Source organism: Lotus japonicus, chromosome 3 (genome assembly GCF_012489685.1).
Source record: "Lotus japonicus ecotype B-129 chromosome 3, LjGifu_v1.2".
In the NCBI taxonomy this organism is placed as follows: Eukaryota; Viridiplantae; Streptophyta; class Magnoliopsida; order Fabales; family Fabaceae; genus Lotus; species Lotus japonicus.
This window is the reverse complement of record NC_080043.1, coordinates 92,774,091-92,791,320: the sequence shown is the minus strand read 5'-3', so window position 1 is coordinate 92,791,320 and position 17,230 is coordinate 92,774,091. Positions and strand designations below refer to the sequence as shown.

Genomic DNA, 17,230 nt, shown 5'->3' with positions numbered 1-17,230 from the left:
ATCAAGACCCCAAAGGGAGGAGACCACGCGGCCGACCTCGCAGTCGTTTTCGAGCAGTTAAAGAAGCACAACATGCGCCTCAACCCCGACAAGTGTACTTTTGGCGTTCGAAGCGGGAAGTTTCTGGGGTACATGCTCACCAACCGCGGCATTGAGTTGAACCCTGACAAATGTCAGGCGATCATGAATATGAAGAGCCCGCGCACAGTCATGGAAGTCCAACAGCTGGCCGGGCGCATGGCCGCGATCGGCCGCTTTTTGCCAAAGGCTGCTCTCCGGGCCCTGCCTCTTTACACCCTCCTGAAGAAGGGAGCGACTTTTGAGTGGTCGGCGGAGGCCGACGCTGCTTTCACTCAGCTGAAGGAGACTCTATCCTCCCCCTATTCTGACTAGCCCAAAACCAGGGGAGACACTATACCTATACCTAGCCGTGCGGGAGAAAGCAATTAGCTCTGTCCTAATCAGAGAAGAGGAAGGAAGGCAGCTACCAGCCTATTTTGTCAGCCGTTCATTGAAGGGTGCGGAGCTCAGGTATAAGATGCTAGAAAAGGTGGCACTGACCCTACTAACCACGGCGTGACGCCTAAGGAGGTACTTTCAAGCTCATCGCATTGTGGTGCGAACCGATCAGCCGGTCCGACAAGTCCTTCATAAGCCTGATCTAGCCGGTCGGATGGTAAGCTGGTCCATCGAGCTCTCCGAGCATGACATCCGCTACGAGCCCAGGAGAGCCATTAAAGCACAAGTCCTAGCAGACTTCTTGGTCGAACTCACAGATGAGGAAGAGCCTCCTGCCGAGACCACCTGGGTGGTCAACGTAGATGGCTCGAGCAACAAGGAAGGTGGCGGGGCTGGGATCGTATTGCAAAGTAGTACCGGAATGGTGGTCGAACAATCCCTCCGCTTTAACTTCCCAACTACAAACAACCAGGCCGAGTATGAAGCGTGCATTGCAGGGCTGGTCACGGCTCGAGACCTGGGAGCTAAGGAGATACTTGTCTGCTGCGACTCACTTCTGGTCGTTTCACAAGCAAACGGAGACGCTCAGGCAAAGGATCCCATCCTGGAACAATACTTGACCCATTTGAAACGACTGGCCTCGACCTTCACCAAAGTGGAGTTCCGCCACGTCCCCAGAGCCCAGAATAATCGAACAGACACCCTGGCCAAGCTGGCCAGCACTGGAAAGCCTGGCCTGAATGGAACGGTCATTCAGGGGACCTTAGCCCTCCCCTATGTAGCTGACCCCGATCGTCCTGTAGGACAAGTTATGATGCCGATCGGTACCGAGGAAGACTGGAGGACCCCGATCATCAAGTATCTCAGATCCGGGTGGCTGCCCGAAGAGAAGGTTGAAGCCAAGAAGTTGGTACGGCGCGCCTCCTGGTACACTATCGTTAATGATGATCTCTTCAAGCGGGGATTCTCCACCCCCCTTCTGAAGTGCTTGGCTAAAGATAGAGCAGCCTATGTCCTGGCGGAAATCCACGAGGGCAGCTGCGGCCATCATCCGGGCGGGTGTTCCCTTGCCCGAAAGGTACTCCGAGCCGGCTATTACTGGCCAACCCTAGAGAAAGACGCCGCGGAGCACGTTAAGCAATGCGACCCCTGCCAGAGGCACGCCGATCTGCACAACGCTCCTCCGGCCCATCTTACCTCTCTAGTCTATCCTTGGCCTTTCCACCAGTGGGGCATGGATTTATTGGGTCTGTTCGACACAGCGCCTGGCCAACTCAAGTACTTGGTGGTAGCAGTGGATTACTTCACCAAGTGGGTCGAAGCCGAAGCACTAGCAATGATCACCACAGCTAGAGTGCAACGCTTCTTCTACAAGAACATCATCAGCAGGTTCGGAGTCCCTGGGGTCCTGGTCACAGACAATGGAACCCAGTTTACCTCTAAGGGGTTTAGGGACCTCTTGGACGGGCTGCACATCAAGCAGCGATTCACTTTCGTCGAGCACCCCCAGACAAACGGGCAGGCAGAGTCGGCCAACAGGGTCATTCTCCGAGGCCTCCGGAAGAGATTGGGGAGTGCCAAGGGCGACTGGGCCGAACAGCTCGATCACGTCCTGTGGGCATACCGCACCACTCCGCACTCGACTACGGGGGAGAGCCCTTACCGCCTCACCTTTGGCACAGAAGCTGTGATTCCGGCTGAGATAGGAGAACCGAGCGCCCGAACAGTGGGTTTTGACCCCAACCAGAACGATCAACTCATAGGGGAAGACCTCGACCTCCTGGCGTAAAGGAGAGCGGTGGCCAATTGCAGAGAGCTAATCGCAAAGCAGCAGGCAGCCATTCGCTACAACAAGAAAGCAGTTCTCCGCTCCTTTGCCACAGGGGACTTGGTCCTCCGGAAGGCCAGCGTCGGAGCACGATCAACCGAGCGGGGAAAACTAGCGGCCAACTGGGAAGGCCCTTACAGGGTTGTCGAAGCAACCGGCACGGGAGCTTACAAACTGGAAACTCTAGCAGGAAAAGAAATCCCTCGTACATGGAACGCAGCCAACCTGAGAAGATACTATAGTTAAGCCGCGACCGATCAAGCACCCGCAATCTTCCTAAGCATGGTTTTTTAATTTAGTCTTTTGTAATCGAGGGTACACACCCATCTCGTCCAAGTTTGTAGACGACTAGAGCCACGAGCTCCAAGTGCAGAAATGAAGCAGTGTTTTATGTTGAATTTGAATATATTCGACCACATTGACAAACTATCAAAGACCCACCGGGCACGAAAGTAACTAAGACCCATAGGGCACTAAGACCCACCGGGCACGAAATTAACTAAGACCCTTAGGGCGCCAAGACCCGCCGGGCAAGAGATTATTAAAGACCCTCCGGGCACCAAGACCCATAGGGAGCTAAGACCCGTCGGGCACAAAAACATCAAAGACCTTTCCGGCACGGAATAACTTTAAGACGAGTAAAGAACGAAGAATACAGCGCAAAAAGAAAATATAATAATAAGTTCTTACAAACACCAAGTGAAAGGTAGGAACAACAAGTCTTTACAAAAACGGAACAAACAAGTTTAAGCAAACGACAGAACGATCAGTAAACACATTAAATTACAATAAAGAGACAAGAACTTCAAGGAGCTGGCTCGGCTGGGAAGGTCGGAGTAAACTGCTTCTGGTCGTCCAAAGTCCCGATCTTTCCCCCCAACACAACCTTCCGATAATGAAGAGGGCCCACATCCAGTCCCGGATGGACCACTTCAAGCTGAGCCAAAGCATTGTCAAAAGAAGCCTTGTGAATCTCCTTCAGATTCGACCTCAGCTTCTTTCTCTCAGCCCCCAGATCGGCAACTTTCTTCTTGAGCTCAGCATTGCTCGCTTTCAAGGCTTCCATCTCCTTAACTTCACTCTCTCGAGCAGCCTTCTCGTCTTTCAGTGCCTGCTCGGCTTTCTCTGCCCGGGAGCGCAACCACTCGTTATCCTTCTCGCTCAGCTCCAGCTTCTCCGCAAACTTCTTGGCCGCAGCCGTCACCTCGTGCACCTCCCCTTGTAACTTCGCCCTAGCAGCGGTCAGCTCTTGAACCGATTTCTTGGAGTCAGGCAACTCTTTGTCCGCCTTAGCGAACTTATCCTCGGCGGCGTTCAACTGCTCCTTGACCTCTTCCACGTCGAGCACCGGCCCCTGCTGCACATGCCGAATGACGGAGGCAGTCTGAAGCACTGCTTTCAGAGCAAAGTTCAAGAGATTGTAGGGTTCCTTTGTGCTCAGGAACGACTGGTCGAGCTCATTGTACACCAGATCATCGATTTGGTTGTTGTGCTCGTCCGTGTCCACCGCATCTCGACCCCACACAGAAATTGGCTCCGAGGGACCCACTTGAGCAATCGGAGTCGCTCGTTCAGGGGAACAGACCCCCTCGCCTGAGGAGCGGCGTGTCCTCTTGGCCGGGCGCTCTGAGCCGGCCCTATTCCCCTCAACGGAACCCTCCTACCGACGTTCTGGATTCCCCGAGACCGACCCGGGGTCTACGTTTTCTTCGCCACCGACCGGGCCACTATGACCGGCCCCAACGGGGTTAGCCCCGGCTAAAGGCTGCTCCTGGTTGCCAAGCCCATCACCCTCGTCTCGGGGCACCTCCTGCTCCCCCTCACTGTCAGTCTCGACCTCATCAACTGGAACCTGCAGAGCAGCGACCAAGGCAGCATTGATCTCCATCTTAGCACCTGCAAACGGATTACAAGAAGAAAATTAGTAAGACGAAAGGGCACACAACACTTTGGACATAGTAACAAAAACACCCTACCTCTCTCGCGCAACAAGCAAGCGTTCTTACGAACGCTATAAGTACAAAGATCGTAACAACGCAACGGCCGAATGCAGAATTCTTTGGGTGGATTACCCCTTACTTCCTTCCGTATGGCAGCCACCAAGAGGATTTTGAAGGCCAAGTCCACTTCCGACAAGGCCCCGGCCTCGTAACCAAAAGCACTGATCTTTACGTCGTAGTGCTTGGCGTTCCAAGTCAGCGGGAACCGGGCGCGACTGCCGCCGTTCGGGGCCCTCTCGAACCACCAGTGAGGGGGCGGAGTAATAGGCGCCACCCGGAAGAATTGATCTTTAAAATCCCGGTAAGACTCTGCGAACGGGTGAAAGATCTGGAGGTCTTTACCCGACCTCAGGGTCACGATACCGTGCCCGCCATATCCTTGAGTGTGGGCCACCTCGAATAAATGGAAAAAGAGCGGAATCGACGGCTTCTGGCCAAACAAGACGCAAGCAACCTCGTACGCTCGTACGAAACCCCAAGCGCCGGGATGGAGCTGCGACGGCGCGACCCCCATATGGCGAAGAACGTCACATTGAAAGTCCGTGAGTGGCATCCTCACCCTCACCTTCTTCATGGTGTAGATATGCATGTACACCCCGAACGGCGGGGTGTGAGGTAGCCGCTCCTCCTTGCCCGGCGAATACACCATGTGACCGGGGCCGATCTGAGTCTGCGACATAAAACGCTGACTCCAGAAACAATCCTCCTTCTCGTTTGCGTACTCCGACGGGAGAGCGAGAATGGTGCGGCACCACTTGTCATACACGGCCTCGTCCCCCTTCAGATGCGGGTACTTCTCCCGGTCGATCTTCTTATTCTTGGGGGCCCCTGACCGGGGCCTAGAAGTTAAGGCCCCGCCCGAAGCCTCGTCTACGGTCTTGCCCTTCTTCTTCTGGGTAGGTTTCCCCATAATGACACCTGCACAAGGGAAAACGCCGTATCAACACCTAGGTCGTTGGAATCGGCTCAAAGAAGGACCCACCCGGAGTCCATCTTTGCCCTAGGCAGGAAAACGCGACCGTGCGGCGGCGCAGACCCTCAGAGAGAATCTCCCCCGCCGCAAGAGGGGGCCACCAGGGGGGGAAACTCCCAACTCCCCCAGGAGCAAGCTACCCTCTATGCTAAAAGAAAGAAAAAATTAAAACCTTAAAAAGGAGAGTCAAGTGAAGCGAGGACTTACAAGAAGAAACTGGAAAAACTTCCAAACGACCACCGTGCGAAAGAAGACACCACCGTGAAACGCCGGAACTTGGAGGAAGAAAAGGGAGAGAGCTTAGAGAACTCAGAGATGCAAAAGTGCAAATGAATCCCCCTCCCCTCTCTTTTATAGAAGACGAGGAGGGAGACGTGACGTTTCGACAGCCCTAGGTTCCCTAATCATGACGCTTGGGGAAACCAAGGGGCATCGTCCAATCAAACCCTGCCACGTCAGAAAGGGAGCACTGACGGGGAAGCGACACACGCCTCCAAAAGCACGTGGGAGAGGACTAGCGAAGCGACGCGACCCACCCGGAAACGACACGTACCATCCCAAGAGTCAGGTGCATTAAATGCAGTGGGCCCGAAACCTCACACTGTTCCATCCTCCCGCGTCTTTTTGACTTCTCAGATTCAAACCATGCAACAACCCACTCGGTACTAGACCCGGTCGTCCTAACACCGAGCCCCACCCGGTCACTCGAGGTGGTGTATACAACCTAAGGGGGCACGCATTGACCACCGACCTCAGCATTTAATGCCCCTCTCATTTCCTAAGAGAAACGCATGGGAAAACGCTAAGGGGCGTTACCTCCCACGAACGTTTCGTTTATAAATAGTAACCGCCCCCCTTGCAGGCTTCACACTCACCCCAAAGACAAAATGATCTCCACGGAGACTTACCTGAAGGCACTCAGGGCCGAGGCTCTGGATTGCGACCTATACTACTCCTACCAAACGCAGGTCACCACCCCTGATAGGGTCAGATCCCTGGTCAGCAGGCTTCTGACAGAGGATCTGGACCCCCAACTGAAGGCGGGTTTGCTGACCTTCTTGGAGCGGACGGAGGTGATGTGGGAATTGCACCGACGCCGCCTGGAGGTTAACATGCTAATTTGGGGCCTCGAGGTGTCCGCCGCAGAACACAGGGGCGAAGAGACGAGAACGATGGGCGAGATCGAAGCCGAGCTGGCCTCCCTTCTGGACATACGAGAGGGTCTCGACAGGGACCTAAGGGCCGTCCGCCTCCGCTACAACGCCATGCGAGTAACACCCCCTTTCTAGGGGTACTAAATGTAATGGCCGAACGGCCCCACCATTAATGAATAAATTAATGAATAAAAGTTTAAATGTTTGACCTCTACGTAACGACCCCGAGCACCTCCATGACACCACCAGCCCAGGACACGATTAGCCCACGCTCCGCTGTAACAGCCGACCAGGGCTAGGGGGCTACTGTTCCGGGAACCCTGACCGGGGACGGACAGGGGACCTAGGACAGGGCCGGACCCACCAAAAGTCCCAGATAAGGGGCCGTTTGGGGGAAGCCAAGAGCCCCTACTCCCGAGCCCCACCACTAAGGGTGAGGACAAGGAACCCGGGGCCCACTACATAGGGGTTGACCTAGGCCAACTACCCTAGGGGTAGGTTGGCTGGTGCAGGTCCGTAGGGCCCCCAGACCGTTGGATCACTGTTCCTCTGCAGGGGATCCAACGGTGATCCATGCCCCCATGTACGAGCCATGCATGACGTTGCATGGCTCCAACCCTAATTCTGCCTCTCCTATATAAAGGGAACACTCCTTCTATCTAAAGGTAACGTATTCTCTCAATCTTCACCATTCTTTCAACTCCCCTCACTGACTTTAGCATCGGAGTGTCTTGCAGGAGCCCCTTCCGGGACCTTGCCTACTTGGAGCGTCTTCAACACGTCCAGATCCCTCTTCTCCTACCTCTTGTCAACGGGTAGCTTGGTCTCTCCCAGATCAAGATGATACTTAACTCACTCTTTTCATCTCATCCTCAACTTCATTAACATATTTAAATAATAAAATATTAAAATATTTCATTTCATATCATCCCACTTCATTCTCTATTATCAATTCAAACATAGTCTTAGCACTAAGTACTTTGTATTCATTCATGACGTAACTAATTCAATTTAATTGTTCTTTCCTTCCCTTTTCTAATTCAAAAACTGAAATTCGAAAAATAATTGTATATATATGAACATATATGTATGTGTATCCAAATGGAAGGAGTAGAGATATAAGTGAGGTGCTAGAAAAAATTTCCGCGTGATGACCGTGTGAAGGTAGATTTTATTAAAGAAAGGTAGATCTTGGTTAAGATAGATAGTGGATATATTTTTCTCTCGAATCCAAGGAACAACTATGGAAAAGGATCCATTCATATCATGTCACAAGTGCAACATCTCTGTCTCGTTATTCTATACAGCGGTTTTGTTTATATCCTTTCGAATAATATTGATCATAGTCTCATCAAAGTATTTAGAGTGTTAATTGAGAAGAGAGCGGGGAGCTTCCGGGTGATGGACGTCTCCAATAATGAGGTAGTGAGGCTTCATTGTTGAGAAGCGTCTGGTGGGGTATTTGTGAAGAAACTCTAACACCTAGTAAGAGAAATGAAGTTTGTAAATAGAAGATAAATATATATATATATATATATATATTATATGAATAATGTGTATCTCTCAAATCTTCTAAAACTAAGGCTTGCCTTTTAAAGAAAAGAGGTATGGGAAATCCAAGATTTGTAATGAGCACTTGGTACGGTTTATGATAGGAGTCGTCGGATCCTCTGAACAGTGGTGGAGGGGTTTGTGTACTTAGTTGTGGCATTGAGCTATGCGTCTTCTCTTTGGTTGTTGGGCCACTTACCTTGGATAGGACGCTAGTGAAGGAAAGTATTTAGGTTAGACTCTTAGCTTAGTGGGGGACATCAGAATGACATCGGTTTCGAGGCATACTCAATCAGACGCAAGATCGTGGTCGGTTTTGGCAAGATCATAATCAGGAATTGAAGGGCTAATTGGTAGTCAACTTTCCAAGATGACTTCTAAAGGGTTTCAACGTCTAAGTTTGGGACTTCTTGCAAGCTGAGTTGCTTTGTCAGAGGCTCTTGAGTCCTTCGGAGGTCAAGCGAGTGTTCGGAATCATAGGCTTGGGAGGATTTTTGGAGACGAGGGTTGGTGTAGTTTGAAGGCAAGGTAGTGGTCTCCAACCCGCGCCGACGCATGTTGGTGCAGTAAAAAAGAGATCACTACTTCATGGTCCTGGTCGGAGACTGCACCAAGCCTCTTTTGGGTTGTTTGAAATCTAAAAGAAATCTCATAGGAAAAAACTTAGTTTGTAATGAATTTGAAGAGGGCAATCATTTGTAACCTAAATGCGTCATCAACAAAGAACCGTGTGCTCCTTAGAGAGCAGCTTTTATTGTAAAGTTGCTCGAGAATAATTTTCGCGCTTCGAAAATCAATTTTTACGATTTAATAATAGTTACTTTGAATTTTTTTTATCATTTAACAATAGTGCTGCTTTTATATTTTTTTTTTATCATTGTAGTTATCTTTTTATATAAAAAAAAAGTGTTATTGCACACAACATTGCAAAGCGCGACCCCACACCAATTGGTGTATTTAAGCACTTTCGAATTGTCTGTGTGATATAACTTTGCCATTATTCTTAATTGATAAGAAAATGCCAAGGAGTACTCTTGCTTTACTTTGCCTAGCTTTCTTATATTCCCTTCATGCATTCATTCTTCAACGCTCTAAAGGCTTCAGTTAAACTTTCCGACGATTCCCATTGTCCCTTCTGTCCCCATTTGATGCAACTTTTCGCTTCAGATGGAACATGCCGTGCATCAAATTCATTGTTTTTTTTTTTTTAAGGTAAACTGAATAAAAATTAAGGGCCAACCGGCAATTGAGTCATTACATCAGAAATAACCAAATAGGAAACGGCTACCGGAACCTCCTCCACCCATACTAAATTAGCATAGGTCTCAGAGTTTCTAGACAAGTTCATTGTTGGGAATCAAGTAAGTTTGGTTAATATAGCGGTTCAACACATCATCCCTTAAGTAAGTAGTTGAAATTTTGATTTTCAACTTGTGGATGGAGAAAAAAACTCATTGACTAGCTTTATACCCCTTAATACACTAACTGCAAGATAAATGATTAATCTCTACCAACTATAAAAAGACCTTGGTTAGTTATGAGTTAAATTAAGAATCGATGCGACAGGGTTCCATCAATTATTCTTGGCTTGTTATGATATTTTTTAGTTTTCTTGTAGATATGGATCCAGATTCTGTATTATTAATCAACAGGTCCAAGCACACAGATAATTGAAGTGTCCACTTCAGGCATAATTTGTTTGCTAGCTGCCAAACTGATTCTTCACCATTTTTTTTCCTTCAACCAAGATGGATTGTAGTCGATAAATATCAGTGAGATTAATCTCTCACGGTCAACTCATTAAATGATAAAAAGTGATAAATGATTTTTTTCCATCTACAAGAATTGAAAATCGAACCCTCATTTAGTTGCCCACATTGAAGCTATAAGTAAAGACCAAAGACGGGGAGGACTAAATTTATATGACAAAAATGAATAAGAATATTAGTCTAGAGCTTTTGACTATCAACGAATGTCATCATCAATTCATCACTACTCAATTTAAAAAAAAAAATTGAGCAAAAGGAAACGAGCATTAAATCCTTACTTTGTCTAGAATAAATGGTGTATGCACTAAACTTGATTGTATTCAAATGATAATTTACTAGCTTTTAAATTCTACCCTTACTCGGCAACAATTTCGAATGAGATTAACTTTGACAACAGTATTTAATAAATTTATTCGCAACTTCTAACATGAAATCCGCAGTAGCACATTTGGCAATGTTTAAGTAATCATCCGGGTTCGAATCCCGGCTGCGGAATTTTTTTCATATCTATTTTGTTGCTTTTACAAGTAAAAAAATTAAAAGAAAAAGATTAATTTTGAGGCTTATTGGCTGTGGGGTATGTCTTATTTTTGGCTCCTAATTTTTTTTTTTTGGTCAAAGATGAATGGAATATAACCCAAAGGATTGCCTCACGGCACTTACAGCATGCCTAATTGGCTCCTAATTTATGATATTCAATTCCGTTGACAAAAAACTTATTATTGTCTTTATTTTGGTCAATTGACTTATTATTGTCTTGTGTTTGTTGCATAGATTGTATTGGGCTTTATGGGCCGGAAAATTCCATTAAACGACCTGAGTTTTTGTTTGGAGTAAAAATAAAGTCTGTGTGCTTATCCATAGACCAAAAAAAAGGTTTATTATATAAAAGAAAATAGCCATAGGGTTTGTAAACTTTTTTTTTGAACAAGGGTTTTTAAACTTTTTTTTGCTTCATCGGAAAATTACAAAACAAACAAACGAAAACTAAGGAATAGAAATAGAGTCCTTCAACAGAAGGTACTCAACATCATGGTCTGGGCTCTGAATAATCTAAGACCCATAACTCATAGCAGCAGCACTCCTCCGAGCTAAATGATCTGCAACAACGTTGCTATCACGGTGCACACTGTTAATCCTAACTTGCCAGTCCCTAGCCAAGAGCTGAGTAATTGAGTGAAGGACATGAAATTCAGAATGCATCTCCATTGCTGTTGCCTCAGCCAGAATTTCCACTAAACTATCACAATCCACATCACAAATTAGCCTCTTGTAGCCTTTGTTCCATGCCAGCTCAAGCACTTCCAACAACGCCTTTGCTTCCGCTCGGAAAGCATTGCCTGCCGCTTCCCCTGAGTAGCAGCCCGCCACCCAGCGCCCTTGGTGGTCACGGATGACACCTCCCCCACCCATTCTTTGCTCATCCTCACGAAAGCTGCCGTCGAAGTTGCATTTCACAGTGTCTGCGCGGTGGTGGTGACCACACATGGCACAACAGCAGGTCGTTGGAAGGGGCACAACGAGCCCAATCATCATGGTCATGAGCTATCCTCCTCCATGCCACCTCAATTGGCCAACGCTGCGAATCCAGAAGCCAAATGATAATTTATTAGCTTTTAAATTCTACCCTTAATCGGCAATAAATTTGGATGAGATAAGGGATTAACTTCGATAACGTATTTTATTAATCTATTCGCATTTCCTAACAACAAATCTGCAGTAGCACATTCGGAAATGTTTGATTAAATCATCCGGGTTCGAATCCCGGCTGCAGAATTTTTTCATATCCATTTTGAGGCTTATTGTCTGTTTTTATTGGTTTTATTTTTGTCGCATAGATCGTGTATTGGGCTTTGTGGGCCGCCAAAAACCCATTACACGACCTGAGTTTTTGTTAGACAAAAAAAAAAAACAAAACAAAAAAAAAGAAGTTTATTATATAAAAGAAAATAGCCCTAGGGTTTGTGAACTCCTTCTTCACTCTCATTTTCTGCGCCTCTGTGTGAAACCCTTCTCCTTCCCACAACTGATTTCATGGTGTGTCTCTCATCATCGTTCTGCCAATTTCATCTTCCTCAATACTCATCTCTCTAATTTGCTTTCTGTGTTTTTCTTGCAGGCTCCAAAGAAGGATAAGGCTCCCCCACCTTCCTCCAAGCCCGCCAAATCTGGCGGTGGCAAGCAGAAGAAGAAGGTTCCGTTTTCGAGTTCCAGAGCTTAGATTCAATTTTTGATTTCGATTATAATTATTGTTAGATTTGATGAGTGTCAGATTTTAGATGCATTTTTTGATTTTGATTATTTTGGAGAAAAGTATAAATTTTTGTTAGGGTTAATGCAATATGAGAGATGGGTGTTTGATATAATGGTTATATGTTTGTTGTGTTTTAACAGAAGTGGAGCAAGGGAAAGCAAAAGGAGAAGGTCAACAACATGGTGTTGTTTGATCAGGGCACCTATGACAAGCTTCTCTCTGAAGCGCCCAAATTCAAACTCATCACTCCTTCCATTCTCTCTGATCGTTTGAGGGTATTTCTTTTTCTCCCTGCCTTTTAGTTAGTTAGTTCTGGTATAAATTTTACACATTGATGAGAAATTGTATGTTTTGGTGTTGTTTTGATGCATGTCTTGTGTTATGGTATGCGTTTCAATTTTGGCTTACCGCATTATTTGAACAGTCTCTGGTTTGTATGTTATAAGGCTTGGATTAATCTAACTGCATTTGGCTTTTGTATGTCTCTGATTGCTATGCTGCTTCGATTTCCAAGAGTAATCCTTGTCTTGTGTATTCATTTGGTTAGTCTTTTGTATATATGGGTTTGTGCACATAATTTTGCGATATTGTTTAGGTATCTAGCATCTTAAACTTGGGTAGATTTCTTTTAAAATGAATAGAATGCCACATGACTCTTTGGCTTTTGTGTGTTATCTGACAATTATGGATTTCCTAACTAATTAGTCGCCAAGATTTTTGATTAATGCGGGTGGAATATAGAAATCACTAACCGTCACCAAACTTAGCATTGATAAAACTATATGATTGCAATTGTGGTGCATCTGTGTACTAGGACTCTTGTGTAGTTCTACACGTGTCTGACAATACTGAGTACGAATGTTTTTTGTTATGCATTTTATGTGTTTCCCCATCTTGCAATGGATACAGTCTTGCATGACGTCTGCTTATCTTAGATGCCATTCTTATTTTAACATTTAAAATTGTGTATCTGCTTATCATTCAGCCAATTTTAGTTGTGAGAATGTGATGTTTTCTTTCCTTTACAATAAGTCCCCCCCTTTTCCAATACACACTCTTGCTTCCATATGTATGATGTATGCACTTAAGATCACTGATACTATCATACTATTTGAGTAAAGTTCTATCCCTAAAATTAATTTGTAAAAAATGGAAATAACATGCTTTTTCCATGCACGGGACAGGTTAATGGATCACTTGCAAGGAGGGCTATAAGAGAACTGATGGCTAGAGGTTCAATCAGGATGGTTTCTGCCCACGCAAGCCAGCAGATTTACACCAGGGCTACAAACACTTAGGTGTAGTGCTATATTGTCTTGCGGAGTATTTGTAGGATTAGTGAAGGATTGTTCTTTTTAACTTTGAGATGCACCTTATGCTGGCTTCTATCCTTCTAGACTGTTGCTGAATCCATGGGTTCACATTATTTTTGTATCCTTGATATTTTTATTTGGCATCAAGCTTGTATTACTTTGGATTTTCTGCAGTCTCCTTATTCTTACTTTGGTGAAACAAGATTTTTAAAATAAAAAATAACCCATATATAAACTGGTCATGGTTTTAAGTAGGGGCATACGCAGTCTATAAATTTTTTCATGGTGCAGATTCTTTTTGAAGTCTAGATCATATGGCAACCAATTTCTGATGTTTTGTATTGGTCAGACCCTGAATATAACTTATCAGTAGTTACTGCACGCTTCTCTCATGAACATAGGTTTTTGCTATTAACATCTATTTGTGTCATTGATCAAAGGAATAAAGTTGGCCATTCACCATGTTTGGATTGCCAGTTTTAATCGTTAATGTGATTTTGTGGCTCTCATTTTGTGGACTTTTTAGGGTTTGCATATTTAATGAATTTTGGTGTTGCAGTTGATTGCGTTCCCTGGTAAAATAATTTAGGTGGAATATATTGGAGTTTAGTAACAGACAGTTAATGAGAAATCAATGTTTTGATTGTGATCATTTACTCAACCATTGATATCTCAACGAATGACTATGATGACTTATTTGGGAATGTTGTATTAGTTTTATTACTACAAAAAAAGGATGACCCCTAATGTGGACCACTTTTAAAGTGGTCTAATTTTAGACCACTTTTTTTAACCTGCTATAACAGGTCAATGCATATTTTTTTAAAGGTATTTAATATATGACAAATTTTTAATGATATTTTTTCTTAAAAAAAATAATGTGTTGACCTACTATATCCAGTTAAAGTAGGTGGTGTAAAATTACACCACCTAAAACTGGTGCATATTAGGTTCACCTCAAAAAAAGATGCAGGAGATAAGGAGATGTCCAAGTTGCGTTTTTAGAACACACTTAATGTTTTTTATTAGTATTATGTTTTCCTTTTACAATTTCATTTTTAATTTAATTGTTTAATATAGCTCGTTTCAAGAACAGTACTTTCTGGAGTAAATTGTTTTTACAGTCATCGTGGTTTCCAAATCCTGTTATATTGAATCTTGGAAGCAAATGAATAAGATCACCAATTGTTATGTTCCAAATGAAAAATATTGAGGCATAAGATGTTAGACTGAACTGAAGGGCAGGGTAACATCATAAAGTTTTTGTTAACAAAAAATGAATGGTTTATTTCTTACAAATAGTCCCTTGTTTGATTCTTGAGTTGAAAATTGCCAAGGTGATCTAACGAATCACCATATCAAGATGATGATATTCTATGCCAACTTGTGACACTTGGAGAGGCATATATTTCTCTTGTCTCTCCCAACTTAACTAATAGCATTTCGGATCAACTTCTCTAATTCTCTTTGCTCAGAATCATATCTGGAAGTTACTTTTCTCAGAGTTGATTTTGGCTTTAGAATCAATCAATCATAGAAATATATCCGAACATGCACGGTATAATATGGGGAAGATTGTAGCAAAAGACTCTAAGAAGGCACTCGATACATCATCTGGTCTCACCTTACTTATCTAAGAAAGGAATTTGGAAGGAATTTGGCTGTGGCGGCTGCAAACATGACATGGATACCTCTCTACTTATCATCAAGGAAGAAGGCAAAAAAGACAATTCAGATTTCAGAAGGCCTTAGAAAATTTCAAGGGTTTTAATTAGGGGCTCATTGTAACTTCGTCAAACACAGATGTTGAGTCTGTCTCTATGATCATCAACTTTAAAGAAGCTGATGCAGTCACTCTGGTCCAACTAGAGTCTTTGTTGTGATTCTGGCCAATCAAACACACGAATTTTAGAAGGTGGACAATGCAGTGTAGTCTCTGTCACATGCATTGCAGTAACATGTCTGTTCAGAGTTTTCAAAATCATCATGAAAATTTGGAGTTGTGCATTCAAGATTTGGAGGCAGGAATTGAGCACCTTGAAAGGAAACGTATTAGAACAAGAGTTTCCCTTCTCAACATCTATAATCCCTAAATTCACTTGGATAATGATTAGTAGACATCCGCATAGTGCAGAGGAAGAGAAGAGAGAAAAGTAATGTGATATATGATGGATGTGATAAAAAGTTAGAGATAGAGAGAAAAATTGAGTGTCCGTGGAGTGTCTTTAACCCTATCAAGCAAGAATACTAGTTTCACATATTTGTACATGAATGTAACTGAGATAATGAGACTTAGTGATGATTATTTTTATTCTTCTTTCAATCCACTCGCCTCCTTCCCTCAAATGAATCAACATACCTGCCACATATATATCACCTATCCTTCAGAGATAATTAGTCTCTCTTGGAAACAAATAGGACAAAAGAGTTAAGGTGTTAAGAAGGTTGAGGCTTTCTTGAGCAGAATAATTTGACTCTTCAGTCATAAAGTTACTAGAAAAAAATGATTAATTTGGTTAATAACCTCAATTGTTTCTTTTATATGAAATTCTGGATATCAATGTCATGGTCTAATTCAAATCTCTATATTTATAGGAATGCATAGACATTCAAGTATTGACCCCACAATCCCACTTGGTGTTTTGGTTCAATATGGAAGCTGATTAGGTTGGTTGTTGAATTATTATTAAAACATATTACTGATCTCAATTAGAAATCATGAACTCAAGTTTCACTTGTTGAATGCAATGGACAATGTGATGCTTGTCTTCTTGTTATGAGGAGGAAAATCAGTCAATAAGCACTTTCCTCATGCTATCTTAGTATCTTACTGACAGCACAGCAAAATCTGTAATACACTATCACCGCCAGAACCTAGCTTGTCAACAAAAAATTATTTGGCAATAATGTTTCAGCACCTTCCACATAATTCTACTCAATAAGGCAGAAAGTAGTAGTATTCATTGATTGCAGCTGAAGCAGAAGACAAAGCACTTGCATTTCTTTCATATCGTTTTACTATGCAGTAGTTTCCTTTTATATGGAAGACATATTAAAAAAAGCAAACTTGGTTCTATGAAGCTCCCGCTGTGTGCGAGTTTCAAGGAGAGGGCCGGATCAATTTTGTGGGTCTTATATAGACAGTTTTACTTGCCTGAAACTGATTTCACAACTCGATATGACTATAAAGTTACATGACATAAACTTTACTGTTGCGTCAAACCTCGTCCTCTATGAAAGACATATTAATGGGGCAAAAACCCAAGCCAATCACCATGGACATGTTAGGCTATGTTTAGATACCTGTGACCCCAAAACTACATTCGCACTAAGTTTAAGACAAAAAGTTAAAGTAACTCTTCATATGGATGGAGATAAAAGTCTTTTCACGTCATGATCCACACTGGCATTAAAACACACACATAATTGAAAGTGGTAGAATTATAGCAGGGCCTGCACACGTAGATGAGAATTGAGAGATGCATGCCAAGTAAGCGGGAGCTTTTGTTAAACTAGCCTGGGCCTGCACACACGTCTTGATGAATTATTTCCTTACAAACGACAAGGTATCATTATGTCAGTAGCAACTACCAGAGCAATGTCAATGCCCCTCGTGTAATGTATAATAAAGATGCAATGAACCATTAAAAAAAACATTGGCCAAACATGATTGCAGAATCATTAGAAAAGATAGAGCTATTAAACAAAAATGAAGAGTATGAGCTGTAGAGATATGGTGGGGGAGACATTGAAATAACATATCTGTGATAATGTCTAGACCAATCTAGATAGAGTAATGATTAGTGTACATCCGCACAATGCAAACACCCGACAAATACCTAAAATGAGAAAGAAAGAGAAAATAGAGAAGTAATGAATGTGATAAATAATGTGATGTGATAAGAAGAGACATATTGAGAAAGTGAAAT

At 43.8% G+C, this 17,230-nt stretch overlaps 2 protein-coding genes across 2 annotated transcripts; both read left to right on the top strand.

The window, feature by feature from the left end:
• The first annotated feature begins 673 nt into the window (after window positions 1-673).
• LOC130745031 (uncharacterized) lies at window positions 674-2,248 on the top strand. The gene has a single exon (XM_057597182.1). It carries the CDS (start codon window positions 674-676, stop codon window positions 2,246-2,248), a length of 1,575 nt encoding a protein of 524 aa, XP_057453165.1.
• A 9,391-nt stretch (window positions 2,249-11,639) lies between these two features.
• LOC130747499 (40S ribosomal protein S25-2) lies at window positions 11,640-13,468 on the top strand. The gene is made up of 4 exons (XM_057600449.1): window positions 11,640-11,771; window positions 11,854-11,928; window positions 12,129-12,263; window positions 13,173-13,468. The coding sequence occupies exons 1-4, from the start codon at window positions 11,769-11,771 to the stop codon at window positions 13,284-13,286; spliced, it is 327 nt and encodes a 108-aa protein (XP_057456432.1). The 5' UTR covers window positions 11,640-11,768; the 3' UTR covers window positions 13,287-13,468.
• Window positions 13,469-17,230: the final 3,762 nt, after the last annotated feature.